The sequence below is a fragment of the Pogona vitticeps genome, chromosome 3 (genome assembly GCF_051106095.1).
Source record: "Pogona vitticeps strain Pit_001003342236 chromosome 3, PviZW2.1, whole genome shotgun sequence".
NCBI lineage: Eukaryota > Metazoa > Chordata > Lepidosauria > Squamata > Agamidae > Pogona > Pogona vitticeps.
In genome coordinates, this window is record NC_135785.1 from 95,019,131 (window position 1) to 95,046,937 (window position 27,807).

Genomic DNA, 27,807 nt, shown 5'->3' on the forward strand with positions numbered 1-27,807 from the left:
CCACTCATTTTTGCAACCATTTGCAAATGTCTTCCTATTATGTATGGAAACAGCTTGAGGTTTTAAAACTATGGGGGAGAAAGTGAATCTGATTATATCCCCACCTCTTTGCCTGCCTAGTCTTGCTGGCTGGTTGGGCAGGATTTACGTGAGACCCTAGGTGGTAACCATAGCCCAAGGTCTTGCCAATTGTGATGCAGAATATGCTGTTTTCTCTCTCCCCACCCCCAGGAATCTTCCTCCACCTTGTAGGCTCTGTGGTGGTGATGAGGGCCCTTTAAAAAGCAAAATAAAGCAGAATAGATGATTGAGCACTGAACACTGGAATTAGTCATCAAAAAATTATTACTCACTCCATAAAACAAGTTACTGAATGTGTCTTAGTCCTACTTTTTGATTTTCAGGATTACATTGGAGACCTCGTGTACCAGAAAACATAGCTCGGTTTAAAATTGCTATAGAAAATGTGTAAGGGGAATTCAATTATTCTGTTGTGCATCAGGCTGCTCTTAGCCATCTGTTTCTTCGTTTTGAATCATGGCTTGTACTTGACTGACTCACTATCAGGCTTTCATCTCAAACTGTTGCAACAGGCATTGGACAAACATCAAGTACACAGCAGTTTGCAAGAAGGAATCTTTCCCATCTGCTGCTAGAAGTGGAAATGGCATCCCATACACAGGCTCTTATCTAGGATTCCATGACCCCAGGAGATGGCATATCTTTGCATTTTAGACTTTCAACAGAGCACAGACCGAGTGAGAAGGGCACTCAAGTAGAGGCCAAGGTGTTCACATCCACATTCTGTAGTTGCTGGAAAGAGAATTGTAATCAGAGATAGGAAGACCTACACGTGGCACTTTCTGCCACATTCACTTTTTCAAAATCTGAAGTTCTTTGAATTTTGCAACTTTTGGCAAATTCTTCAAAAACGATCTGAACTACCTACCCACCCCATTTGCCCCAACAAATTCAGTAAGGAGAGCTACTTCCAGGATAAAGACTGTACATAATAACAATTTAATTATGCAGGCTACACATTGCATACATGTGTGCGCACACACCAGCAACCTTGGAAGGATGGAAGGCTGAGCCAACCTGGAGCCAGGTAGGTGACCTTGTTGGGTTTGAACGCAGGTCATGAGCAGAGTCTTGGCTGCAGTATTGCAGTTTAATGCACTGCACCATGAGCTCCTCAAGAGAAGTGGCAACTCCAACTCAGGACTGGCATAATTGAATAAACAGGGATTTGAACCTAGACTTTGAAGCCCTCAAAGCCCTGAGCTGGGGCTGGTTGAATCTGTCCATTTTTATCGAAATGAAATCCTAGTCCCTCTTTAGCAACATCAGGGGAGCAATGTTTGGTTTTGCAGGAGCCAAGATATTCAACAGACCTCACTAGAAGTGAGGCAGAACAATTGGAATGGGTGAGAATGTCCATCTCAGCAAGAATTTGAGGTTGGAGCAGTACCTGTAGGACTGTGCAAATTCCTTCTTGCAATGTGGGTGTGCCTCTCTTACTTATTATGCCGAAGAACTAGATTTCTGCATTTGGAGGAAGAGGGAAACTGGCAAAATCAGACTTGCCTGTCATTTGTAAATCTGACAATGCATGAATGGACTGTTCATTTTCCAAAGAGCAATACTTGTGATGTATGCTGAAGTCAAGTATGCAGGGTGAAAGATTCCCTGGTTGGTCACTTTTAAGACATTGCTGTTAGACTATGACTTGTAACTAGGAATGGACATGAAATGAGCCACAAAGCAAAAAAGGAAAGGAAAGGAAAGGAAAGGGGGAAACCCCCCCATTCCCCCTCACTATTGGGCCATTTTGTGGTTTGCTTTGGGGCGCTTCAGGGAAATGCACCTGCCCAGAATGAAACAAAACACTGAACTATTATCCCCATTGGCAATTTGTACATTTTGTTGTTCATGTGATTTGGGACTTCTGGAAGTGATAGAATGGCCCCCACAAAAGTTAGAGACACCAACCTCACAGTGAATTTTCAGATGACTCTCCTTCTCACCCTTCCAAGTTTGGTGAAGATAGGATTTGGGATGTCCATTATAGCCCCCAAACACGTCCCTTGAGGAAAGTGCTCTTTAGCCAGCTGCTAAACTTTAGGGTTTCAGATGATTTTTAGAATATTGTCAGAAGATGCCAGATATTAAATCTGGAACCTTCTGTTCGCAGAATGCATACTTTGCTACTGAGCTATGACCCCTCTCTTCCTGCACAGGGATGTTGAACCAGTTTATGTGTTGACCTGCATCCTATGAGCATCACAGACTTGTTATGGCTTGGTCTCCAGTGGCAGATGTACACCTTGTTCCTCTGAAATGGAACACTAACTACTTGATGCAGTTTTTGTGACTCAAGGTGTGTTGGGTCTGCAGACTTAGGGCTGGATTAGACAGCCAAATTGGACTGGGTTGGCATGGGCTAAATGGGATCATTTAAGGTCACACAGAAGTGTGGTATGCCATTGAACATGGTCCTTGCATCTGCATGAAAGGATAGAGTGGTTTGGGGTCAGGAAACTACACTGCACCTTAAACAACACAATTTTGCCCACCTCCCTTTAAAGGGAAAGAAAGAAAGAAAGAAAGAAAGAAAGAAAGAAAGAAAGAAAGAAAGAAAGAAAGAAAGAAAGAAAGAAAGAAAGAAAGAAAGAAAGAAGAATAATTAATTCCCCCTCCTTCTCTTCCATCTCCTCTTCCTTCTATGAGGAAGCTTTCAATTTTTTTTTCCTAAAAGGCATAGCACATCAGTGGTGCCCTGCATTAAACAAACAAACCATGTCTCTCTCCCCCTCTCAAAGAGGAGGAAGCTTTCAGTTTTCCAATTTTGTTAAGTGGCTTAAACTGTCTGTTTAAACTGTCTGCTGATACCAGGAAATTGAAAGCTTAAGCCATTCACTTTGATTTGTGATTTGACATGCTGTTAACAATCAAAATGGGGTGATCCTACCTGCACTTAAAAAACAGTGGCTCATGACAGGGAGCCAAAAGGGTGCAGGCAGGAAGACCTTATGCAAGAACTGGTTTATGCTACCACTTATTCTGTGTAATCACCAGGAAAAGGAGTGAGCCAACCCATCCCCAGAGCAAACAGAGGGAGAAGTGAGCTTTTCAAAGGCCTGAGTGAAGAGCCAGGTTTTGATCTACTTCCTGAAACTCAAGAGGGTGAGGGCAAGTCACAACACCATTGGAAGGGCGTTCCAAAGTGAGGTGACCACTGCCGAGAAGGCCCTTTTTCTAGTTGATGACTTCTGGGCCTCCCTTGGAGTGGCCACCCACGATATCAAAGATTGGGAAGTGCATGTGGGATGGGAGATCGACCTGAGGGAAAGGCGCTCAGATAGCAAGGTCCTAAACTGTGAAGAGCTTTATAAGTTAACATTAGGACCTTGAATTTGGCCTGGAAGCTTACTGGCAGTCAATGCAAGCAGGCAGAACAGGTAAAAAATGGTCAAATCTAGATGTATCTGTGACTAACCTCGCTGCCACATTGTGCATTTGCTGCAGCTTCTGAACAACCTTCAAGGGCAGCCCCATGTGGAAAGCACTGGAGATTTTTTTTTTCTTGCATTGTGATAAAGCTGCCTCATTTCTTGGCATCATTTTGCACCATCTCTATGTTTTTATTATACTGTAGAATATTATGGAGACATTCTGTTTGGCCCTTTCTGTTTCCCTTTCTGTGCCTCTTAATTTTTTTTACCCCCTAAACGCTGATCATTCCCCCCCACCCCCTGGACTGATCTCATTGACACTAAGTCACACTGGAATGAGACTGGAGCTGTCCCCTTTGAGCTGAGGCTGTGCTTGGGTTGACACAGATAACCCTGCTTTCTGTTGAAAGTGAGAGGGTGCCAATTTAAGGCTTGTTTACATTTACTTTTGCCTCTTTGTGGAAATGATTGAAATAAATCAAGTTTCACATGCGTCCTAAAAGAACCGACTCTCTGGTGGAAAAGTATTTTACGTTGCTTTCCAAACAGAAAACATGCTTTCCTGGAGAAATAATCCATGCTTCCATTTACATCACCTTATTTTAAACCATTTTTGAAAAGCTGAATGTGATACAACAGCAGTACTTTCTGTCAGTGGAACCAAGCCCACAGATTACATTCAAGAAGATGCACATCTTTACATAGGTAGGGAAGAGGAGAGAGAGAGAGGATCTCTTTGGGTTTCCTAGACTGTCCTTTATCTGCTTTGACCTGTGCTGAGCTTCCTTCTACCCTAACCCTATAGTTAGGATTGCTCATGTCACTTCCTTCCTCTCATACCTTTCTCTTGACCTTCAAAAGAGGGGAACTCTTGCTTTTGTACTGCAAGGATGAAAGGGGCAGCCATGGCTCCTGACAGCTCACACGTAGGTTAGCAAGAACTAGGATTTCTGCCACCTCATCCTGTGTATTTCTCCACAAGCTTTCTTACTTTCTTAGAAAGAAGACTGGATGCCATTCCTTTACAAGGGGGATAATGTGCTTGGGTAGGCATTCCAAGTTTCAAAGGGTTCAATCCACAAGTCAACATTGCTCCTATATCACTGTGCATCTCCTCCAACATCTTCTACCCGTAGTTTGAGATTTAGCTGAAATCAATACACAGCCCTCATCTGCATACGTGCAAATTAAAAAGGTTATCCACTTGATCAAATATAGATGATCCCAGCAGTACTTTGTTCAAAGTTATGTATCAAAGAATCTGAATTTCAAGTGAATAAACAATAATGCAACCATAAAACGACTAAGGTTTACTGAGGAGATAGATGGAATAGAAAGGCAAGCAGAAAGACATCAATCAGAAAGTAAAATTTCTCAATGATTATTTTCAACAACAGTAATGGTTTGGCCCATGGGTGGCCTTGACCTTTAACATAGCCCACTACATAATTGTCTTTTAATTGTTTTATCTTTTATTGTGTTTTAATTGTTTTTAATTGTGAGCCACCCAGAGACCTTTGGGTAGAGTGGGCAGCATATAAGTTGAATAAATAAATAAATTAAATAAATAATAGCCCTCATATCTCATATACAATTACACTTTGGAGTCTTACCGCAATTTTATTGAGTTGTGCATCCTTAATGGAAGATAATAAGAAGCCAATATACTCATAGATTAAAAATGCATTTGATGTCCTTTGTAAAATAATGGTACCCTCAGTTTCTTTCATGTTGACTTGAACACAGTCACACAAACAAAATGGATATCCTATTAATGATAATTGCACTGAGCTATTTTTTGCTATCTTAGAAACTTTACAATGTATGTCTCAGTTATACAGTGGTGACTTGACTTACAACCATAATCCATTCCAGAAGATGGTCGTAAATCGAAATGGTCGTGGGTCGAAGCACCATTTCCCATAGGAATGCATGGGAACACGATAAATTCATTCCAGCCCAAAAAAACCCCTCCAAATTAAAAACAAAACAAAACATTACAAGCCCTATAAGAATGCGCTGGGGCTGCAAAAAACAAAAACAAAAAGCAAAACAACAACAACAAAATACAGAAACATAACTCCCCCCCAGCCCAAACCCACCCTGCAAAGCCCATCCAGAACAGTTTTTAAAAAGCAAAAAGCAGCACCTTACCTTAAAAAGCACCCCGGGGCTCCTGCAGGTCTCTGGCGCCCAGGGCTGTCCATGAGAAACTGAAGAGGCACCGGCCAGAGAAGCCGGGAACTGGGCGGCAGGAGAGAAAGGGAGCCTCAAAGGCTGGCCGAAGTGAATGGGGCCGGGACATGAGACCTGGCCGGGGCAGATCCGGGTGGGTGGGTGCCTACTCCAGAGCTGCCCTCCCTTTGGGGCGGCAGACTCCCGGTTCCTGCTCAGCCCCCTCCGGGTGAGGGATTCCTGGCCAAGGGCAACGGACCAAGTGCATCTTGCAGATGGACTCCCCCTGTCCGCCTGTCACCTCCTGCTCTATCACGGCTTCCTTCCAGGCAGTGGCGCTTGCCCGGCAGGCCAGCTGGCCGGCGTGAAAGCAGCGCCTCCCCCTCTGCCACAGCTTCCCTCCGGGCAGTGGTGCTCGTCGGCCAGCCGGCATGGAAGCAGCAGCAAAGGAAGCCACGCAACTGGGTGAGTACCGCTGCCTGGAGGGAAGCCGTGGCGGAGCAAAAGGCGCCACTTCCTCACCGGCTGGCTGGGCAAGCGCCGCTGCCCAGAGGAAAGCCGTGGTGGAGAAGGAGGTGGTGGGTGCATGGGGGAGTTTGTCTGGAAGAAGCTCCCAGGTCATTGCCCTTCGCCGGGAACCCCTTGCCTGGAGGGGGCCAAGCAGGAACCGGGAATCCACCACCCCAAAGGGAGGGCAGCTCTGGAATAGGCGCCCGCCCACCCGGATCCGCCCCGGCCAGGTCTCTGACCCTGGCCCCTTTCACTTTGGCTAGCCTTTGAGGCTCCCTTTCTCTCCTGCCACCAGTTTCCCGGCTTCTCTGGCCGGTGCCTCTTTGAATTTGGATTTCTCGCCTTTCCCTCCTGCTTTTTTGTGTTTGTAAGTGGAAGCTCCAGCCGCAAGTCGAAGCAAAATTTTGCTGCCGGAGCTGGTCGTAAGTCGAAATTGTCGTAAGTAGGGGCATACATAAGTCGAGCCACCACTGTACTCTTAGTTTTGTGAACAAAAGATAAATGCATCTTCCCAATCCATAAGCCCCCAAAGAAACTCAAAATATAATTTATTGTGATAGATATTGCAAACATTTTAAGCAGATTGATGGAAATGTGGCTTGGTTTGTTTTATAACATCATACATAAATGTACTTTCATTGTGTAGTATTTCAGATAAATTCTTGAAGAAAATAAATTGCATGGACCTTTCCTCTTTACGTATTTCATTATTTTTTCTCAGCTCATATGGAAAGTTATAGAGAGCTATGAGATTTATGCTGTGAACCTGGCTTCTGGATGCTACCATTTGCACAGCAAGCAAACAACCACTTAGTCTGAAGAAACTGAGTTCTCCTTGCGGGCTTTCCCCGTTTATGGAATGGTGCTTTCCAAAATGAGACTTCAGAGTTGTTTCAGATAAGCAATAGGTTGCATCAATTGAAACAGAGTTATTTGGGAAGAAAACATTGAGTATCCATCCACAACATTTTACACAAGGAAGTTCACTAGTATAATGTAAGATGTGCCCTCACTCCTCAAAGTCAGTTTCAGCTTTACCGTCATTTTCCTATGAACATTTTCTGCATTTTTGCATTGATAAAAGGACCCATCATGTTTGTTCCTTTGATACAGATAATGGTAGTTGAAAGATAGCAGAATGAAACATACCTAAGGCAGTTAGTGTTAAATAATTCAAATACAGTGGTGCCCCACATAGCGACGATAAATCGTCACTATCCGGAATCGTCGCTATATGGGGTAAAAAATCCCATAGGAATGCATTAAACCCTGTTTAATGCGTTCCTATGGGGGATAAACTCACTGCTAAGCGGAAATCCTCCATAGGGCCGCCATTTTCGCCGCCTCGGTAAGCGAGGAAACCGTGTGAAAGCACTGCGGGTGGCCATTTTTTCTTCCGGCATCCATTTTGGAACCGCCGATCGCAATGCGAACGATCGGTAAGCGAAACACTTACTGATCATCGCAATGTGATGTTTAGCCATTCTAAACATCGCAATGCGATTGCTTTTGCGATTGCAAAATCCGCATCGCTATGCGGATTCGTCGTTAAACGGGGCGCTCGTTATGCAAGGCACCACTATATAGGCACAAATGGGTTTAAGTGACACCACTACTATGTCTCTGCCTTACTGAAAATTGTTACAACTCCAGACTTCTTTTCTCCTCTTGATGTATGATGAACTTGGACTGTCCCTGATAGTCTCATATGACACAATGCTAATTAATAGGCCTTGCAGCCAATTCCTGTCCCTGGATGCATGCACAATGTCAGTAACGTGCTCCCCAATGTTAAGACTATTGCCTGGCTTTCCCCACAGCAATCTGACTCTTCTACATGCAGGAGGCAGCATCAGATTGTTGTTTATGCTGTATTGTTGTATCTCATTTTCTGATACTGTTCAGTAGGCCCAGGGGCCTGAATGACATTGATCTTGATGCTGGTAGCTTAGAAACAAAACCAGTTTAGGTCCATGAGGAAATCTTATGACCTGTTCAGGAAGATCATTAAGTCTTGCTGCTTGTTAAGGGAGAGAAATTGAGGCAACAGAAAGGCAGCTTAGCTAAGGGAAGCACAGCGGAACAGCTGCAGCTAGTTTGCTGCTGATGGCTCACAAGAAACATGTGACAAAGGTTTGAACCAAGACAGGCAAACTTTGGATCTCCCAGATCCGAACAAAGAAACAGTTTATGGCAGATGCAGATTGGCGGCTTTTAAGTTTGAATGTGTGTGTGTTCTAAACACAGGTCTACAATGATTCTGGATCCTGAGTAGTGCTTAGTGGAGTTTATTTATTTACTGAAAATATTTTTATCCCTCTTTTCTCCTCAAAAATGAGTTGGCTTTCAACAATTAAAAGACAGTATTTAAGGTAACAACAGTGAGTATATATTATTAAAAAGATCAAGTGGATACAATGCTAAAACATATAAGCAACACTAAGACATATTCAAAGCGTTAAGGCAGAACAACCCATTTAAGATTCCCACTCAGGTAGCCAGTCACTCAGGGAAAGCTTGCCTGAAGAGAAAGGTCTTTGCCTGCTTGTGGAAGAACAGTAAAGATGGGGCCCATCTTGCCTTCTGTGGGAGCACCAGCAGAGAAAGCTGTCCCCCATGTCCCCACCAAACACACCTGCGAAGGTGGCGTGATCGAGAATAAGGCCTCAGCAGGGAGGCTTTCCTTGTGTTTCTACCCCTTCCTGCAGCCCTCTCTACCCCCTGAGAAGCTGCTGTAAAGGGCAAGAGATTTTCCAAAATGGCAAAGGGGAGAAGGGAAAATGGGAAATCGTAAAAAGACACTTCCCTCTTCATCTGACCTTAGGCAGGCAACTACTGCTGGATTCCAGTACTTTCTGTGCCCTTGTGTTCTTAGCGCGATCAATCTGAGTCCAGCCACACAGCTTGGTTGATCTGAACCAGCGCCTTTTTTAAGATTGCTTCCCTAACTGAAAAAGAAGTCCTTTTTCTTGGGACCCATGAAATCCATTTCAAGAAACTTCTCCAATAACTGTGCCATGTTAAAGCTTATTATTGTCTTCTAATGCAGCAACCTACTGTTTGATTTGGTCAAAGGACTGTGATGATAATATGTGTTTCCCTGCATAATGTCTGCGCATCCCCTGAGGTACATTTCTTTCTGCAGTTTTTCTCCTCTTTAATTTATGAGGCAGCATGTCATTACTGTATTTCTTGACCATATTTGCTTAATAACATCTCTGCTCAACTCAAGCTCAAATTGCATGCTGTATGGAGATGTAGGGTTTTTTTAATGTTGCAGATTTAACACACACACTCCTGTCTCTCTCTCTCTCTCTCTCTCTCTCTCTGTGTGTGTGTGTGTGTGTGTGTGTGTGAGAGAGAGAGAGAGAGAGAGAGAGAGCGCAGCAGAAGAGGAGGTATGAAGATGTTACTTAACTGTTCATTCTCTGATATTTTCCCAGACAAATATCGCCTTGCTGTTTTTTTCACCTGTGCATGTGAGGAGAGATGGGAAGGGGGGGGGGAAAGGGTAGAATCTTATTAAGGAAATGCAGAGCTATTGTGCGATGCACAATCTCCAGCTTTCAATTGCAGAAACTAGTGACTGAACAGTTGGAAGGCATGGGGCTTCCACATGCTACTGGTGAGTAATCAATGTGACAAACCCAGACCTACTGGGATATGCCACAGTTTCACTAAGCTGCCACCAACCATTCCCTGTAAGGAGTCACACAGACCAGGAATGGATTTTTAACAAATAAAAGAACAAGGTTTATTTAAATGACACACAGGGAAAATAAAATGATCAGGTGAATAAGATACAGTAACGTGGCTTAGTCTCAATCATACATACACACAGTTTGGTTCACACAGAACACTTAACTTGAAGCACAGACCCTGAACCTATCAGTTCTGGCTAACCATACAGACACCTGAACCTATCAGGTTGGTACTGACTGACACACAGTAGTACCCTGTCTGACACACAGACTCCCACTCAAGCTTCTTCTCTCAGCTTTTCCTCCAGCTTCTTCTTACGCTCCACATATATATACAGTACAGCCCCTCCTCCTGATGTCCCGCCTTCCACTCCCCATAGGATGGAACTTTCCCTCCAAACCCATGACAGACAGGTAACATCAGTGCTGTATGTAACACCTCCCCTCTTTATAAGTTGTTTTGTAGGGGGAAAGCTAAGGTGCTTTTCACCAAAAAAACAACCTGGACCCAAAACAAACAAAAACAGTCATATAATAACATACAATACCATACTTACTTATACTTACACTCTATTAGGCATTTAAACATTTACCATTAACAATACATCAAGTTACCTTTATTCATACAAACCAACATGTTTAATAAACAGACACATTTGACTTTTTGTCATCAAAATATATACATAGTCCATGTTTCTTTCGCCGTCTTCATTCTTCAGGTCTTCTTGACAAGGCGTCAGCAACACAGTTCACTGACCCTCTGACCACCTTCACTTCAAAGTCATAGTCTTGCAGATTTAAAGCCCACCTCATAAGTTTACTATTGTGGGTTTTCATTGTCTTTAACCATTGCAGTGGTGAATGGTCAGTGCACAGAATAAAATGTCTTCCCCAGATGTAAGGCTTGGCCTTCTGGATCGCGTAGACTATGGCCAGGCACTCCTTTTCCACGGTTGCCAAATGTCTCTCACCTTTCTGGAGTTTCCTACTCAGGTAGGACACTGGATGCTGGTCACCATTCTCATCCTCCTGGCAAAGAACTGCTCCTACCCCGCTGTTAGACGCATCGGTGTAGATGATGAACTCCCGGTCGAAGTCTGGAGCACGCAGCACTGGATAGTTGATGAGCGCCTCCTTCAACCTCCGGAACGCCTCCTCACAGTCGCTGGTCCACGGGATGCGGTCATCAGCCTTCTTCCTCGTCAGATCGGTCAGCGGAGCCGCCATCTCGCTAAACCTCGGGATGAACTTTCTGTAGTAGCCCACCAACCCAAGAAATGATTTGACTTTTTTCTTGGTGTTGGGTCTGGGCCAATCACGAACTGCTTCTATCTTGGCCTCGAGGGGTTTTATCACTCCTCCCCCTACTATGTGACCCAAGTATTTTATTTCTGGGCTACCCAGCTGACACTTGCTCGCCTTTACTGTTAGCCCTGCTGCACTTAACCTCTGCAGCACTAACTCCAGGTGTTTCAGGTGATCTTCCCAGGTATTACTGAAGATCCCTATGTCGTCAATGTAGGCCACAGTAAAGTCACTGAGCCCTGCCAAGGTCTGGTCCATCAGCCTTTGGAATGTGGCTGGTGCATTTCTGAGACCAAAGCTCAGGACTCGAAACTCATAGAGACCAAAAGGGCTGCAAAAGGCGGTCTTTTCTTGATCCCTGGGATCAATTCTTAATTGCCAATATCCCTTTACCAGGTCCAATGATGAGATGAACCGACAACCCCCTATGGTTTCAATCAGGTTGTCTAGCCTGGGCATTGGGTAGGCATCAGGAGTGGTTACGCGGTTTAATTTCCTGTAATCCACACAAAACCTAATGCTCCCATCAGGCTTGTCCACTAGGACTATCGGAGAGGACCAAGGACTAGAAGAGGGGACGATTATGTTCTCCCTAAGCATCTCGTCCAGCTCCTTCCGCACCTTGTCCCTATAGGGTCCCGTTACTCGGTATGGGGATACTGCCTGTGGGGGTGCATCCCCTGTGTGGATCCGATGCATCACTCCCTTCACTATCCCCGGCTTGTTGGAAAACACCTGTTGATATTTAATGAGCAGCATTTTTAGTTCTTGCTGCTGGTCTTGGGTGAGTGCAGGACTGATCTTTACCTCCTCTGGGTTGTATTTTACTTCCCCTCTACCCTCCCAGAAGGGTAATTCAGCTTCCTCACTCTCAGCTGCTTTTATCGCAAATAAAACCCTCTGTTCCCCTCTGTAGTAGGGTTTTAGGGCATTCACATGAACCACCCTCCTTGCTTGGTTCTCCTCCTGCTCTATAAGGTAGTTCAGGTCTGACATCTTGGAAATGACCCTATATGGTCCTGCCCATTTGAGCTGCAGTTTGTTCTCTCTGCAGGGCCTAAGCCAAAGCACTTCCTCCCCTGGGTCAAAGTGCCTCTCTCTAGCTTTGTGGTCATACCATGTTTTCTGTCTGACCTTCTGAGCTTGCAGGTTTTCTGCTGCCAGCTCTAGGTTTTTCTTTAGGTCATTCATCAAGGTGTCTATGTATGTCACAACGTCTTGTGGGTCATCCTGGGTGATCTGCTCCCAATTTTGTTTGATCAGATCAAGGGGCCCTTTCACCCTTCTCCCAAATAAAAGTTCAAACGGACTGAACCCGGTACTGGCTTGTGGCACTGATCGATAAGCAAACAAAAGGGATTGCAGCTTCTGGTCCCAATTGTTTGGATTCTCTGCCAAGTAAGCCCTAATCATGCGCATCAGCGTTCCATTGAACTTCTCCGTTAACCCATTACTTTCAGGGTGATAGGCAGTGGTTTCCTTGTGCTTAATTCCACAGATTTGCCATAAGCGTTTCATGAGCTTCGATGTGAACGATGCGCCCAAATCTGTGATTATTTCTGAGGCAAATCCCATCCTGGACATATACCCCACCAAGGCATCTGCCACTGTGTTAGTTTCAATGTTAGTCAAGGGAATGGCTTCAGGGTACCTCGTGGCATGGTCCACAATGGTGAGAATGAACCTGTTCCCCCTCTTTGTGGCCTTGGGCAAAGGTCCCACAATATCCACCCCTATACATTTGAACGGAGTGTCAATCACAGGCAAAGGGCACAACTTTGCTTTGGTCCTGTCGCGGTTATTCCCCTGCCTTTGACACACATCACATTGTTTACAGAACTCCCTGATCTGCTTCCCTATGTCAGGCCAGTAAAAATTCTGTGTGATTCTCTGCTGTGTTTTGTTCACCCCTAAGTGTGCAGCAAACATGTCAGAGTGCCCCCTTTGTAAGATCATGGGGCGATACTTTTCAGGTACCACTAGCTGACTTCGGATCCCATCTCCCCCTTTTGAGATATTCCTCAGGGTCTCTCTATACAAAATCCCCTTTTTCTCTAGAAATCTCACTGGGGTTTCAGGTGTTAGCTGGGCGTCAGTCACCTGTTCAAAACACTTTTGGAGAGTGGCGTCTGCCTTTTGCTTTTGGCCAAATCGGCTGTCTGTGGTTAAGGTTTCCACCACAGCTTCTGAACTCCCCTCTGCTTCCGTCTCTGGCTCATCAGTACCCCCCTGAACTGTCCCCGTGGTGGCTTGTGAACGTGTAATCACTAGCACCCGTTTCACATGTTCAGCCAGGTCATTTCCCACGAGCACGGCTGCTGGCAGAGTCGATGAAATCGCTAGCCGCCAAACTCCCCTCCAGCCTTGAAAGTTCACAGGTACCTCCGCTACTGGCAGTGAGATCACCTGCCCCTCAATCCCTGCCACCTTCATGCTCTCATTTGGGATTATATATTCCCTAGGAATAATATCTGGATGGCACAGGGTCACCTGGGAACAAGTGTCCCTCAGCCCCCTATACTGATGGTCAAGTATTCCTACGTCCACCCCTGCAGTTTCAAACAACTGAGAATCTGTTCTCACGAGCAAGCAACGCTTGACCTCCACAAGAGGACCATTTTCCTCAGCCTGATCAGCAGATGTAACTGTTCCAGATTGAGTAGCCATGGCAACAGGCTCCCTCAGTGACAAGGAGCTTTGCTCTTTCTGGACACAGAACACAGCTTTTGGCTTGGTTCCACTCGAATCCTGAGGCACAATTCCTTTTAGCTGCTTTAATTTCTCACACTCTGAGATTAGATGGCCCTTTCCCTGACAGAAATAACATTTTCTGCTATATTTTGAGTCTTTCTCATCTTGTTTTGGTTTTCCCTCCAAAATCTGAGGTCTTGGTTTCATGTCTGAGGGCTTCCCTTCACCATGGGCCCCTCCCACTTGCTGGTTTCTTCCTGGTCCCTGAGAGTACTTGCTGTAGGTTTCTTTGGGTTTATCTACAGATTTCCACTCAGCACCTAAGGGTTTTCTTATTTGATAAATAAAATCTGCGATCTCGGCTGCTTCGGCCACAGATCTAGGTTTCCTTTCCCTCACCTGGAATTTCAGTTCCCCATGCAGGACTGAATAGAACTGTTCCAGCGCTATCAAGTCTTTGAGCTGCTGAAAGGTCTCTGTCCCCTCCTGAGATAGCCATTTCTCTAGCAGCCTCACCAATTGGGCCCCCACTTGGGTAAAAGTCTGCTCTGGTTTCTTGGTGATTGACCTGAATCTTTGCCTCAGCTGTTCCGCATTTACCCCATGTCTGGCAAACACCAGTTTTTTAAACTCTGCAAAATCTTTCATCAGTTCCTCTGGCATCTCTGCATAGACTTCTGCAAGGCTGCCACTGATTAAAGATCGCATGATGGTCATCTTCTCAGTTTCCCTTACTGAGAATTCCACAAACGCTCTTTCCACTAGGGAAAAGAACACCTCAGGACAATCTCCCTTGTGGTACACAGGGAATTTCTTCAGGTCAGCTTTAGACAATTGGCCTCCCTCAGAATCCCTATTGTTATTATTGTTCTGATTCATCAGTTCCAATTTTCTCAACTCAAACGCCATTTTCTCTCTCTCCAATCTTTCTTCTCTTTCCATTCTCTCTATTTCAAATTGCCTTCTTTCTCTCTCTAATCTTTCCTCCTTTTCCATTCTCTCTCTCTCTAATTCGAAATGTCTCTGTTTCTCTCTTTCCCTTTCCTCCCCTTCAAATTGCCTCATCCTCAGTTCATGCTGTTGGGCTATGAGCATTTTCCTGAGTTCTGGGTTCTGTTCTCCCGTGCTGTCACCCTGCACTGAGCCAAATTCATCCTCAGAACCTTGGTCTACCTGGGGGTCTTTCACTTCACCCATTTCTGCCATTTGGCTTCGAGTCAAGGGCATAATCCCCCCCCCCCAGAACAGGCTGCTTTCAAAAGTCAAGCCTCAAAATAAAGCGACCACTTTTTTTTTTCTCTTTTGCCTCAGAACCAGCTTTCTATAGATTACTGCTGTTCTTCAGCACTAACTTGCAACAGTTGCGAGCCAGAGTCTACCCCCCTCTGCTAGGCCTCTCAGCAGGCAGGCTAAATCACTGCTACTACACAGTTTTGCCTCAGCTTTTTTCCCGCCAAAACAAGTTGCCTCAGAGCTCCCTAATCTAGTCCCCAGTTGGCACGTTCTTCCACTAGCGCACCTCCCCGTGAGGTACACCTAGAAGATTACCTACGCGCCCTCAGATTGTCCCTGACTAGACCCCCCTTGCTCTGGGCACTCTTGCCAAGGCTTTGCTGGACCACTGGACAACTGGACCAGTCGTATCCCACACGCTGGACACCAATCAATGTGACAAACCCAGACCTACTGGGATATGCCACAGTTTCACTAAGCTGCCACCAACCATTCCCTGTAAGGAGTCACACAGACCAGGAATGGATTTTTAACAAATAAAAGAACAAGGTTTATTTAAATGACACACAGGGAAAATAAAATGATCAGGTGAATAAGATACAGTAACGTGGCTTAGTCTCAATCATACATACACACAGTTTGGTTCACACAGAACACTTAACTTGAAGCACAGACCCTGAACCTATCAGTTCTGGCTAACCATACAGACACCTGAACCTATCAGGTTGGTACTGACTGACACACAGTAGTACCCTGTCTGACACACAGACTCCCACTCAAGCTTCTTCTCTCAGCTTTTCCTCCAGCTTCTTCTTACGCTCCACATATATATACAGTACAGCCCCTCCTCCTGATGTCCCGCCTTCCACTCCCCATAGGATGGAACTTTCCCTCCAAACCCATGACAGACAGGTAACATCAGTGCTGTATGTAACAATGAATACCTCTGTGTTCCAATGGCAAGAAAGAACAACCCCATGTGCAATCAACTACATGCATGGTAGAAACAAAGAGGATTCTGCCCTAAAAACATATCAACTGTGTGTACTTACAACAGCCTGATACATTGACTGCCATGATTTCTTCCTATGAATTCTGCAGCTTGTACCTTGGCGAATTACTGAAGTAGTTACAGAAGTTGATCGTATGATCATGTTCTAACTTTATCCGGTCTCTAGCATCCAGTTTGTTTACTGCAATAGATTAAATATATGTCCAGGAAGCTAGAATATGGAAGTGGCCACTTAAAATCACTGGTTATTTGTAATTAACTAGAAACCTGTTTCATACCTGCTAACTTCTAAGTTCTAATTTTATGGACATATTTTAGATTTTTTCCAACAACAACGGTATAGTAGGACCATGGTATTAGTGGGGAATGAGTTCCAAGCTCCCACAGATACCGGAAAATGCTGAAGTAATGAACTCTATACATTGCATGGTGTCTAGCTCCCTCTACTGGTAAATTCTGGTTAAATACACTCTGTTTTTTAGTAATTAAGTCATGTCCGACTCTTCATGACCCCATGGACCAGAGCATGTCAGGCCCTCCTGTCTTCCACTGCCTCTCAGAGTTTGGTCAAATACACTCTGTAAATACATAGCGAAACAATATTGGATAGGAGTGCATACTGTGTTACAACCAATATTGCTATGTAAGGTTCCATTAACCCCACAGCTGTTTTTATTGAGTATGATATCAGAAAATATAGATAAAAAAAGAGAAATGTATAGTGATATATATAGTCACCGAAGCTAGAATTCTTTATGCTAAAAATTGGAAAAGTCAGGTGGTACCAAAACAAGAAGACCTTACGGAGATGATTAAGGAATCGGCAGAAATGGACATTTTATCAGAAGTAATGAAGAATTGTCCATTACAATAGACAACTAAAAGATGGGACTTATTTTACAAATGGTTAGAGTCATCAGATAGTGCTCGAATAACATAGATCAAAATGTGAATTAAAATATGTAAGGCAGAAAATAGTAGAATAGCGAATTTTAATCTGGATATTGCAATTTGAATAGAATGGATGTTAGTATATTTTTGTTTCTCCTCCACCCCAACCCCAATCTTTTTCCCCTTTTACCTTCGGTATCCCACACCCCAACCCAAGTTATAATAATAATAATAATAATAATAATAATAATAATAATAATAATAATAATAATAATAATAATAATAATAATAATAATAATGAAGAAGTTAAAAAATACACTCTGTAAATACATATAAATAGATAATTCTGATGATTTTTATTTATTATTTTCAGGCAACAGATAAGTGGCTGTTGTGGGGTTTTCGGGCTCTTTGGCTGTGTTCTGAAGGTTGTTTTTCCTAACTTTTCACCAGTCTCTGTGGCTGGCATCTTCAGAGGACAGCACTCTGTGCTCTGGTGTAGTTGGCTGTGGGAGTGCAATATTTATGGCTGTGGGATGGGCGTCATTAGCTGGTCATTTGTGTGTAGGGATCCCCTGTCCTTGTGGCTGGGTAGAGTTCGTTGACCTTTTGCATGCTGTATTTTTGAGAGCTGGGAGCCAAGTTTTGTTGAAACAAACTGGACATGAAATTCTATTCCAAAATACTGAAATACTGGACAACACCAGCAATCATTACGTCAGACTGCACAGAGAAGCCAATGAAATCCACAAGCACCAGCAAAACTTCAACAAAAAAGAGAAAAGTGTGAAGCTACACACAAAAGACCAGCTAATGACACCATCAACTACAGGAACAGATAATCTCTTCTCCTTAGCACAACAATGCACCCACAACAATACACACTAATCACCCATCTACAGAAAAAGACAAAAGCCTATCCCACCTATCCCACGTTAGGAAAAACAACCTTCAGAACAAGGCCAAAGAGCCCGAAAAACCCACAACAACCATTAGATCCCGGCTGTGAAAGCCTTTGCAAATAAACAGATAAGTGAATTAGCAGATACTGGTCCCGCAGATAGGGGGTCCTATTATACCTGCATAATTAGAGATGGGGGTATTTGTATTCACCCCCACAGGGGGAGATAACAAGGGTGTGGCCCCCTGTGGCCAAACTGTCCACTCATCATTCTGCTGCTGCTGTGGGGCTCCACGCTCCCTTCCTATCGCTCCAGAGCTCACGGTGGATTAGCCACTCCTGGCAGGAAGCAGGATGATGAGCCTCTCTCTGCTAGGTTGCAGAGTGGCTAATCCACAGAGCTCGCGGCAGTAGCAGAACGGTGAGTGGATGGTCTGGCCCCAGGGGACTGGACCCTTGTTATCTCTACCTATGGGGGCTGTTCATATTTGTATATGAATACCCCCATTCTAAGCATAATACATTATGACTGTATATTAAGGAAGGGTGACTTCATTCAATTTGTGTTGTATCTACTTCTTCTAGTTAGTTGGGTGTAACCTCACTAATTGGTGGTAGAGGAATACCTAATAATGATTTGGTCTGAGCCTTATGCTCCTGCCTCCTGCTCTATTGTGGGCACTGAATTAATGATGAGAGGGACAGGAGGAGCCCGTGTTTTATGCCACACACCATCAACTTGTAGCACTCAGATGTCTCCGTTCGTTTTTTAAAAAATATCCCTAGAAGTAGTTATTTTACGTATTTTAGAGAAACTGTGAAGTAAAAGGTAACTTTAAGAAAATGCAGCTGTGATGGTGACATACTTTGGAGGTGGGGGTTTGGAACTGTGATTAATTGCTTTTTTTAAAAGTTCCTTTTCAAGCTCCGTTAAAACTTTGTCTGCTCACATCTGGTCCCTGATGCAATAGAAGATTCGCTTGAGTGTAGCCATAAATAAAAATGTGGAGCCATACTGTTAAGTGGTTTGGTTAGAAATTGTAGAACATGAATATCTCATATGCACAATTCCTGCTTTTAAAGAAGAAGCCCACATAGCATGTGCAGCTACTGAAGTGGGCTTGAGAATGACAACTACGCACATGATTCCCCATTCAAGTAAAGGCATGCGTGCAGATGCTGATTTCCACACACTCAATGGATCAAGCACACTAACTGCCTTCTCAAAATGTTTTGTTAAATTGGGAACCATTTGCCTAATTACCTGCCTTAAGCATCTCCCCCTCATCATTTGTGCATAATTTTATTCTTGGACCATTACGGTTAATACTTTCCAGGTGCTTTTCCTTAAATATTTTCACTCAGTAAAGGCAGCCAAAAGGAACAGAACAGGTGGCTGCTGAAGCAGCAAAATATGTACTGTGGAAATAGCTTGGAGAACTGGACCGAGCTCTAAGACTTGGAAGGCTTTCCAAGCGCTTCTGACAGCCAAAGGACGCTTGACATTTACCACGCAATTTGCTTGATGAGCTTGATTTATTGCAATGAAATGGTTGGAGCCAGGGTAGACTAGGGACCTGACTAGGAGCATGGCATGGGGGGTGGGAATGGTTAACCCTTTGCCCCCCCCCCGTCAACCTCTCAGTCCATATAAAGTATCTCCTGCACCTCTTGTTAGGGGTATCCACACTATGCTGTTGTTTCAGCTGATACCTATTTAACAGCCATGACTGCATCTTTAGGATTGTTTCCCATTCTCTTTAAATAGATCTAATCCAGATAACTGAAACATTAACTCCCTTCAGCCCCATCCAGCATGGCCAATGGGTAGAAGGTGAAATCCAATAAATCTAGAGGGCCACAAACTCCCCATCTCTGTCTTAAAAGTGTGATGCTCATTAAGCTAGTGACTTGAATTAATCAAATCTCATGGACTGGAGTGAGTTTAAAACCTCTGTTTAAAATCATACCATGTCTAAAGCTAACATTCTGCTGTCTCTCATGTCAGACCAATGTAAGCAGTTTCTGTTTTAAAAACAAATAATTGGTGTAAGCAAGAGGTAACATTTATTTTGAACTTCCAAACCCGTTTGCACATTTAATCACTTCATTACCTGAAAGTATCCCATCCACCCACCCCCATATAGAGGTAAAGTATGTTCACTGAATTCTTTGTTTGCATCAGTTTAGGTTCTCTCAGCTTCACCGAACAAATGATGAGGTATTTTCAAGCCCCTTTTCAGCTCAGTGCAAAAGTGAGACAAGGAATGCTATTTGTTTCCTTCATCATGATCTCCAGTACCGTAATTTGTGCAAATTGTCTTTGCAAAACCCATGTGCTTTTGCTTTGAGAAGAAAAGGAATTGCTGGATACCTCAGTGGTTCAGGTATCTGGCTGCAGAGCCAGAGGTTGGGAGTTTGATTTTCCACTGTGCCTCCTTGACAGGGGATGGACTCGGTGATCCATAGGTCCCTTCCAGCTCTGCAGTTCTAAGATTATTAAAAGTGTGTACAGATACACATAAACAACAAGTAATGATTGATGGATAAATATGACACAGACACTTCTAGCTCTTCAGTGACCATGACTTAGAACTGCTGCTGATCTGAGACAAATGCAAGTTGCATTGTTAGTGTCACTTGTTCTAAAGTGTTACTTTGCACAATTTTGCTCACTCCATACAAAAAAATCCACCTCATTCTTGTTCTGTTGTCAAGAGTGCTGCACAATGCCCTTGCCTTTTTTCTTCTTTCCTTTTTTTTCTTTTTTTTCCTTTTTTTTCTTTTTTGGAGGGGGGAAAATAATTTTACTGTTCCTTGTTGCCTGTGAGAAGAAGACTATAAGAAGTTACATCTCCCAATTCCCAGGGCATTCAGTATCTGAGATGAACTTAATCCTGTCTTTGCCTTGGACTCCTTTAATGGTCTTGGACAAGTCAAGTCGCCAACCAGATTGTTTGCCAAATGCCTCTGGGAGGCTTACAGATAGAGGATCTTCTCAGTATTTATCAATCAGATGTATGCTTTATATCAGTGGTCCTCAACCTTGGGCCTACAGATGTTCTTGGACTTCAGCTCTCAGAAATCCTGGCCAGCAGAGGTGGTGGTGAAGGCTTCTGGGAGTTGTAGCCCAAGAACATCTGGAGGCCCAGGGTTGGGGACCACTGCTTTATATGAATTTGAGACATAAAAATCAATTTCATTCCCTTCAATTTCCACCTGCATTTTCTTGCTCTTGTGTGTGTGTGTGTTTTTTTAATATATATCAAATTGTGAGATAATCAGCACGGGCATTATCTATTAGTCACTGAGTTGTGTGACTTGATATGCAACAGTGTCTAACTTCCTAACTTGCAGAGATTCACTGTTTGTGTTAAGCTTGCAGATATAGCTAAGAGAATTTTGGCCTTTGCTTTTTCTTTCCACGCCAACATTCATTAGCGCTTGTATGCATTTTCCTTCATGAGGCAGATTTGCCCATTTTATCTAATTTTATCAGGTTGCCTCTATTGACAAAAGTATGTTTATGCATATTTCCCCCCATTTTGGACATTTTAGCAATTCATGTTTTAACATATGTGGAATGTTTCATGTGCATGTTATTTCTTGGAAATGTCCTGTAAATTTGTACCTCTATAAGTGGGGTTGTGTTTCTTTTCACAAGTCACAGGAAGTGTGTAAACACTATTTTTGTACGGACTGTGAAAGCAAACAAAATAATTTTATATAGTTCAGTGGCTTAGGTCTCTGATTGTAGAGTCAGAGGTTGAGAGCTCAATTCCTCAAGGTGCCTCCTTGATAGAGGCAGGACTCAGTGATCCATTGGGTCCCTTCCAACTCTGCATTTCTAAGATTCCAACTTACGGTAATCCTTCTCAGGCTTTTCTAGGTGTGAGGTACTTTGAAGTGGTTTACGGTTCCCTTCTTCATGGGATCCCCTGGGTCTGTGAAGCTTTCCCAGGGCTGGCTCTTCATATGAGATGTGCGGTGGGGAATTGAACTTTCAGCCATATCTAACTGTCAGCCATAACTAACTCACTGAACCATGTAGACGACTCTTAGTATTAATGTAGAAATTCTATTTATTTCTGACGGGGGGGGCTTCTATAAGCAGAAGCTGATTAAAGCAGATGGGAACTTTAGCTGAGAGAGTGAACATGAGGTAAATATGGTTGCAAGTTGTTTGAAAGTGTTAGTGGAACCTGACCCCCTGCTCCGCCATTTTTTGAGATAAGAACTGCTTTTGCCTTAAATAATAATCATGAACCAGCAAGTCACTTCTGACTTATGAGCCTTTTCAGGGTTTTCTAGGTAGAGAATACTCAGAAGTAGAGATGGGGACAAATCGGGGGGGAAAATGTGATTTATCGCGATTTGTCAAAGTTGATCAATGGATGAAGCAACGGGGCACCAAATTTCAGTGATGAATCAATGAATACTTGTGATCATCTGATTGGCAGGAGATTGACAAGCAGGCAGGCTGAGAGAAGGCAAACCCCATTTCCATTCCCCCAGCCAGCCTGCATGAAGGGACAAATAAAAATGGGTAAATATTTGATCCTTCACATTTGTCAGGATCCCCAGGCCTGACGAACACGAAGGGATGAATATGCCACACATCAGCGATATTTCACGAATATCGTGATTCATCTTTTTATTCGTTCCCATGTCTCCTCAGAAGTGGTTTACCCTCCCCTTCTTCTGGGGGCACTCTGGGACCGTGCAACTTGCCTAAGGCCACACAGGCACACTCTACTCCGTAGGAGCCATAGTGGAGAATTGAACTTCCAACCTCTGGCTCAGCAGCCAGATACGTATCTAAACCATTGAGCTTTAGGGTAATGCTAAGGCACAATGAGAAATATGGATCCTTAAGTAGCACAGAATATTGTGGATGGCTTTCTCCCCCTCGCACTCACTCATTATTAATATTTTATTTTTATTTATTTATTTATTTATTTAATTTATACCCTGCCTATCTGGTCGGTGAGGACCACTCTAGGCGGCTAACAACAATAAAATACAATAACAATATAAATAAGCAATTCTAATTAGTAAAAACACTACAATACATTACATAGAGTGCAAAACAGAAACAGTAAAGAGGGAAGAAGGAGGTCAAGAGGAATATGATGGAAAGGCCTGCCCAAACATCCATGTCTTCAATTGTTTCTTAAAGATACCCAGCGAGGGAGACCCGCGAATCTCAGGAGGGAGATTGTTCCAGAGGCGAGGATCCACCGCCGAGAAGGCCCGATTTCTTGTCTTCTCCTTCCGGGCCTCCCTCGGCATTAGGCTCCTCAACCTCACCTCCTGACTCGCGTGAGTGACACGGGTAGAACTTGGTGGGAGTAGGCGTTCCGCCAGATATTGAGGCCCTAAACCGTTTAGGGCTTTGTACATAAGCAACAGCACTTTGAAGTTGATGCGGAATCGTATGGGCAGCCAATGCAATGCAGCCAGAGTGGGTGAGATATATATAGAAATATATATATATATATATTTATATAGGAACTCTGCCCTGTTCGACAGTCCCACTGCATAAATCCATGATTGTTTGTTTTTATATCATTGCAAGTATTGCAAGCTTTTAAACCTAGGATTACCAGAGTTAACACCTTTTGGGTTTTGAGCCGGAGGACTGAAAGCTGTTCTGTACACATTAAATCCATTAATTCTCATAAAGTTTTCAGCGAAAGATTGTCTGTCTGCTAGCATTACTGTTTTACAATATAGTAAATGTTCCATTTCAATTCTTCTCTTGAGCACAGATGGAAATTAAATATGTTTATTTATAAGCATAAATACATCCTGGAGTTATGCACAAAAATCAATACTTTGTAGACTGATTTATGTTATCCTTGTCAAGGTTTTGTTTTGTTTCTTTGTAGGTATCTCTTGTAAGATACAGCTGTTTGGTGCCTATGTAGAGACGGGCAAGAGCTGGGGGTTCAGTGGTTCATGCCAGTTCTTCCTTTGGATGAACAGATGTTCATTGCTTTCCAGCCCGGCTTCCTCCAGTGGGCACCCATTCAGAGGCAGTGCCCTGGCTTCCCTGGCATGCCTTCTCTGGGTGGGCAGAGGAGGTGAGGCTGGGAACCACTGAACATCTGTTTGTCTGAAGGACAAACTGGTAGAAACCACCAAACTGACTCATCTCTAGTGCTTAGATTATACCCATCTCTTGGAAAACAAATACAGATAATACCCAATTGCTGCATGTTAAGTAGTTAGCAGATGCAGTTGCTCTTACATGCTGAGTTGTGTGTCTTTTTGCACAACAGCAAAAGCTATTTGCCACCAAGATTTGTACCACTTGTGTCACAGAAGTTTTAGAAGAGGTAGCCATGTTAGTCTGTGCTAGCATTTCAGTCAAAAACAGAAGTAAAATAAAAAAATTAAAAAGAAGACAAAAACATTGTGGCACCTTAAAGAATAACTACTATATTTAAGGTGAGCTTACATGGACAAGTCCACTTCCTTAGACATATGAGTGGGACTACATGGCAAATATTTATACTTTATACGTGGCCCCAAACTAGAGGTTGTAAGTGGGCACACGTTGTTGACCTGGCAATGACTTTGTGTTATACTGACCCAATAGAATTTTCCTCTTACTGTGCTGCATTTCCAGTTTTTTTTACTAGAAAGTGAATGTAAGAAATAATATATCTGTTTGGAAGCAATCTTTATCCTTTTTATACTATCAAATCAGTATGCTAACTCAAATTTTGGGGTCACAGATTCTTTAAAGCTGGCTATACTGGGTATTATTTGAATCTGAAAAATCTCTGTTCAGAGAAATCTGTCTTATTGAGAAGTGGAGGGAAGAAGATAGAGAAATATGAACAGGTCAATCATAGAGAGATTTGATATTCCTGAGAGATGATGATACCGTATAAATGTTTTAGGTCACCAAGGGAGGGGTCATCACATAGAGTTTTGCAATGAGAATGAAGCAGGGCCCCTTCAGAGAGATCAAAGGATAACAAGAGTGGAAGTTGAACACAAAGGCCATTTGATGGGGTTTAATGTATAGGCACTGTATGGTAATGCTAGTATCCTCAAAGCCACATCGGAGAAATTGGAGTGCTCAACTCTCAAAGAGAACTTGTTGACAGTAAGCATATTGCCACAGATATTTCCTATTTTGGTTTGTTGAGAAAAGCTGAGAAAATCTTTATCTAATGCTTGTTAAACTAATAACCAGCTACAAAAATTAATTGGACAGTGCCCAAGAAATACTATGCAAAAGCTTACACTTGTACTATGTGTATGAAATTCTAATAACCACTTCACATAACAGCCATGAAATGTATACTAATGCACTTAGCAGAATGTTCTGAACTTCATTTATGTGCAGCCAAAGATAAAGATGTTCCTACATGGCACACATGAGCCCAAACTCCAGAAGAGTCAGCCTAAGGACAGGCTGTCAATGTTCTATGTGATATTTTCATATGAGGTTACCAACACTGTGTCCTTTGAAATGTGCCTAGGGCACCAGATACTTCAAATGCCAACTTCCTTATATGTGTTAAAAAACATATATATCATTACATTCTGGAGCCATACAAAGGGATCAAGAAGTGCTTGGTACTGTCAAGCAATTAAGTTCACCAAATACTAAGTTCCTTACGGTGCGCATTTTTGCATTGAGGAATAGCTATATAAACCCTTAAAACAAAGAGCCAACAGGCAATCTGATGGATACCTCCTACAAATTGGGTAATGTGGATCTGGTAAAAACGGTGTGATTAGAAAATGGGTTCTGATCTAGAGCTGGCAAAACAGAGACAGCATATCTTGGGTGAACCATCATCCTGAGGCGTAGAAATCATCATATTATTAGAAACCAGATAAGCAGTAAGAATCAGTGGATATAATTATGCCAGGATACGCAATCTACAGACAGGACATGGAAGGGCATGTTAGAAATGGAGTTGCCATTTATTCAAGGGACGTACAATCTAATGAACGAGGAGGAGCAAAACACTGTTTTTGAGAGAAAGACATTTTAATTAAGTACTTGCTGAGATTGCTGTCTTGCAGGTGAAATAATTCATGGAAATTTCACTAGTAAATCCCAAGTCACTTTGTTTTTATGTTGGAGAAGTGAGTTCTTAAGAAGCTAGGATTCCCTTGGGTCCGTCCCTGTCCATTTGTAATCACCCAGCCCAGTCCCCTACACACATCTGCCTGTGAAATTCAGACTGCAGTATTCTACAAAAGTGGGCATTCAGGGGCAATACATTGTGATGAGGAAGTTCAAAACATATTACTGCGGCAGCGGGACAGTTCCAATCAGTTGTTGTTCAGTGTGATTTCAGGGAATGCAAAGAAAATTGACACAGAATGTATACTTACACAGAATGTATGTGTGCATTCCATGCTGTTCAAGAACAGCTTTACCCTAATCACTACTCATTGATTAATTGCCTCTTTCAGAATGTGGTAGTCACAACTGTTAGTTAAAAAAAACTTCCCTGAAAGTAGGAGTACACTCCAAGGCACTCTCTTATTTCAAATAATTTATTTAAAGAATGTCTTATTTGTTTTCCTTTTTTCCTGCAACTTTTAAATTGTCTGATCACTTGGAACTAAGAAAGATGTAAGGGGAAAAGTGACCTTGGGCAAAATACAAGGATGCTACATCTTGACACAGCAGAGTACGAAAGCCGTATTTACATAATTATGATAACAAATGTACCAGAGATGAATTGTTTTAAAACAAATTAAACAAATGACATTCTTCTGTCATAAACTGCATTTTATCTCATGCGTGGCTGTCTTGATGATAGATCTTACAGCAGTATTTTAAATTAAACGCACAAGGAAGAGTAGCCATCACGTTTATGGGCAGATGGCTTACATTTGAATTAAATCTGAGGAAGGCGCAGAATACAAGTGATTCAGGAGAAATAGGCCTAATCTCATTTCACTTTGAGGAAATAGGCTAATATTTCTAATAGTAAATATTTTCTTTGAATGTCCATTTACATGCAACATCGAAGTGCTAATTTGGTTATATCATCCACCATAGCATCTGTTAGACTTTATAATGGCTTCTTGCTAACAAATGTTAGCTAAGAGGCAGTGTAACTCTGATGCTGGTGACGGTTAAAGTGCACTCTGGTGCTTGTTACCTGCCTTAAAGTCCCATTAGAGTCTATACATTTGCAGCCAGCTACTCTGCTGCAACTTCATTATTGATTAGGATATTGACAGAAAACATTTCCGTGGACTTCAACTTCCTAATTATAAACCATAATAACTAATTCAGATGACAATAGGAAGAGGTTTCCAAAAAACCATGGTGATCATTGCTCCATTTATTGCCATGAGTGAACACCGCCCTGCTACAAGTACAGGCATCTTAGATGAGCACATGATTTAGCAAAGAAAGAAAATCATTTCTCCTGTTTTTCACATAAAAAGTGGAAACAAAAAAGGGATTGCCAATTTGTCAAATGTATGAAATACACTGAAATTCATTCACAGATAAGCAGACAGCCCCCCATAATCCAAATGGGCCCCAATCTGTGTAAGCATGGCAATTTAAAATGTTCTGTACTGTAGTTATTTTTCTTCCTGTATTTGTGCATATCTCTGCATTGAGGTGCCAATGGCGCTAACCCCATTATTTAGCCTTTGTGTAGGCAGATGAATTTGGTGTGATATGGGACTGAGGTTTAAAACTCCTCTACCTGCACACAATTGTCTTAATGTGGACCAAATGCCTGGCCACTTAACTTTGGGGGGGGGGTAGCTTAAAGTTTGCATTTAATGTAGTATATAGTTTAACCTTTAGTGTGTCTGTCTTCTGAGCAAAGATACCTAAAAAGGGGCTACTTGTAACTGTAGCCTTGAAGTACTGTGCATATATTAGTTCTGGTTTGTTTTGTTTTAGCACAGAGAATTTCTGGTTTTCTG

At 42.9% G+C, this 27,807-nt stretch overlaps 3 protein-coding genes across 8 annotated transcripts in view; 1 reads left to right on the forward strand and 2 right to left on the reverse strand.

The window, feature by feature from the left end:
• Window positions 1-27,807, forward strand: part of CTNNA3 (catenin alpha 3) — a 1,002,073-nt gene that overhangs the window by 294,967 nt on the left and 679,299 nt on the right. The window lies entirely within an intron of this gene.
• Window positions 1-27,807, reverse strand: part of LRRTM3 (leucine rich repeat transmembrane neuronal 3) — a 160,310-nt gene that overhangs the window by 23,156 nt on the left and 109,347 nt on the right. The window lies entirely within an intron of this gene.
• On the reverse strand, window positions 9,868-15,565 carry LOC144588310 (uncharacterized). The gene is made up of 2 exons (XM_078390898.1): window positions 14,898-15,565; window positions 9,868-14,798 (listed from the first exon to the last, which is right to left on the reverse strand). Exons 1-2 carry the CDS (start codon window positions 15,062-15,064, stop codon window positions 10,550-10,552), a joined length of 4,416 nt encoding a protein of 1,471 aa, XP_078247024.1. The 5' UTR covers window positions 15,065-15,565; the 3' UTR covers window positions 9,868-10,549.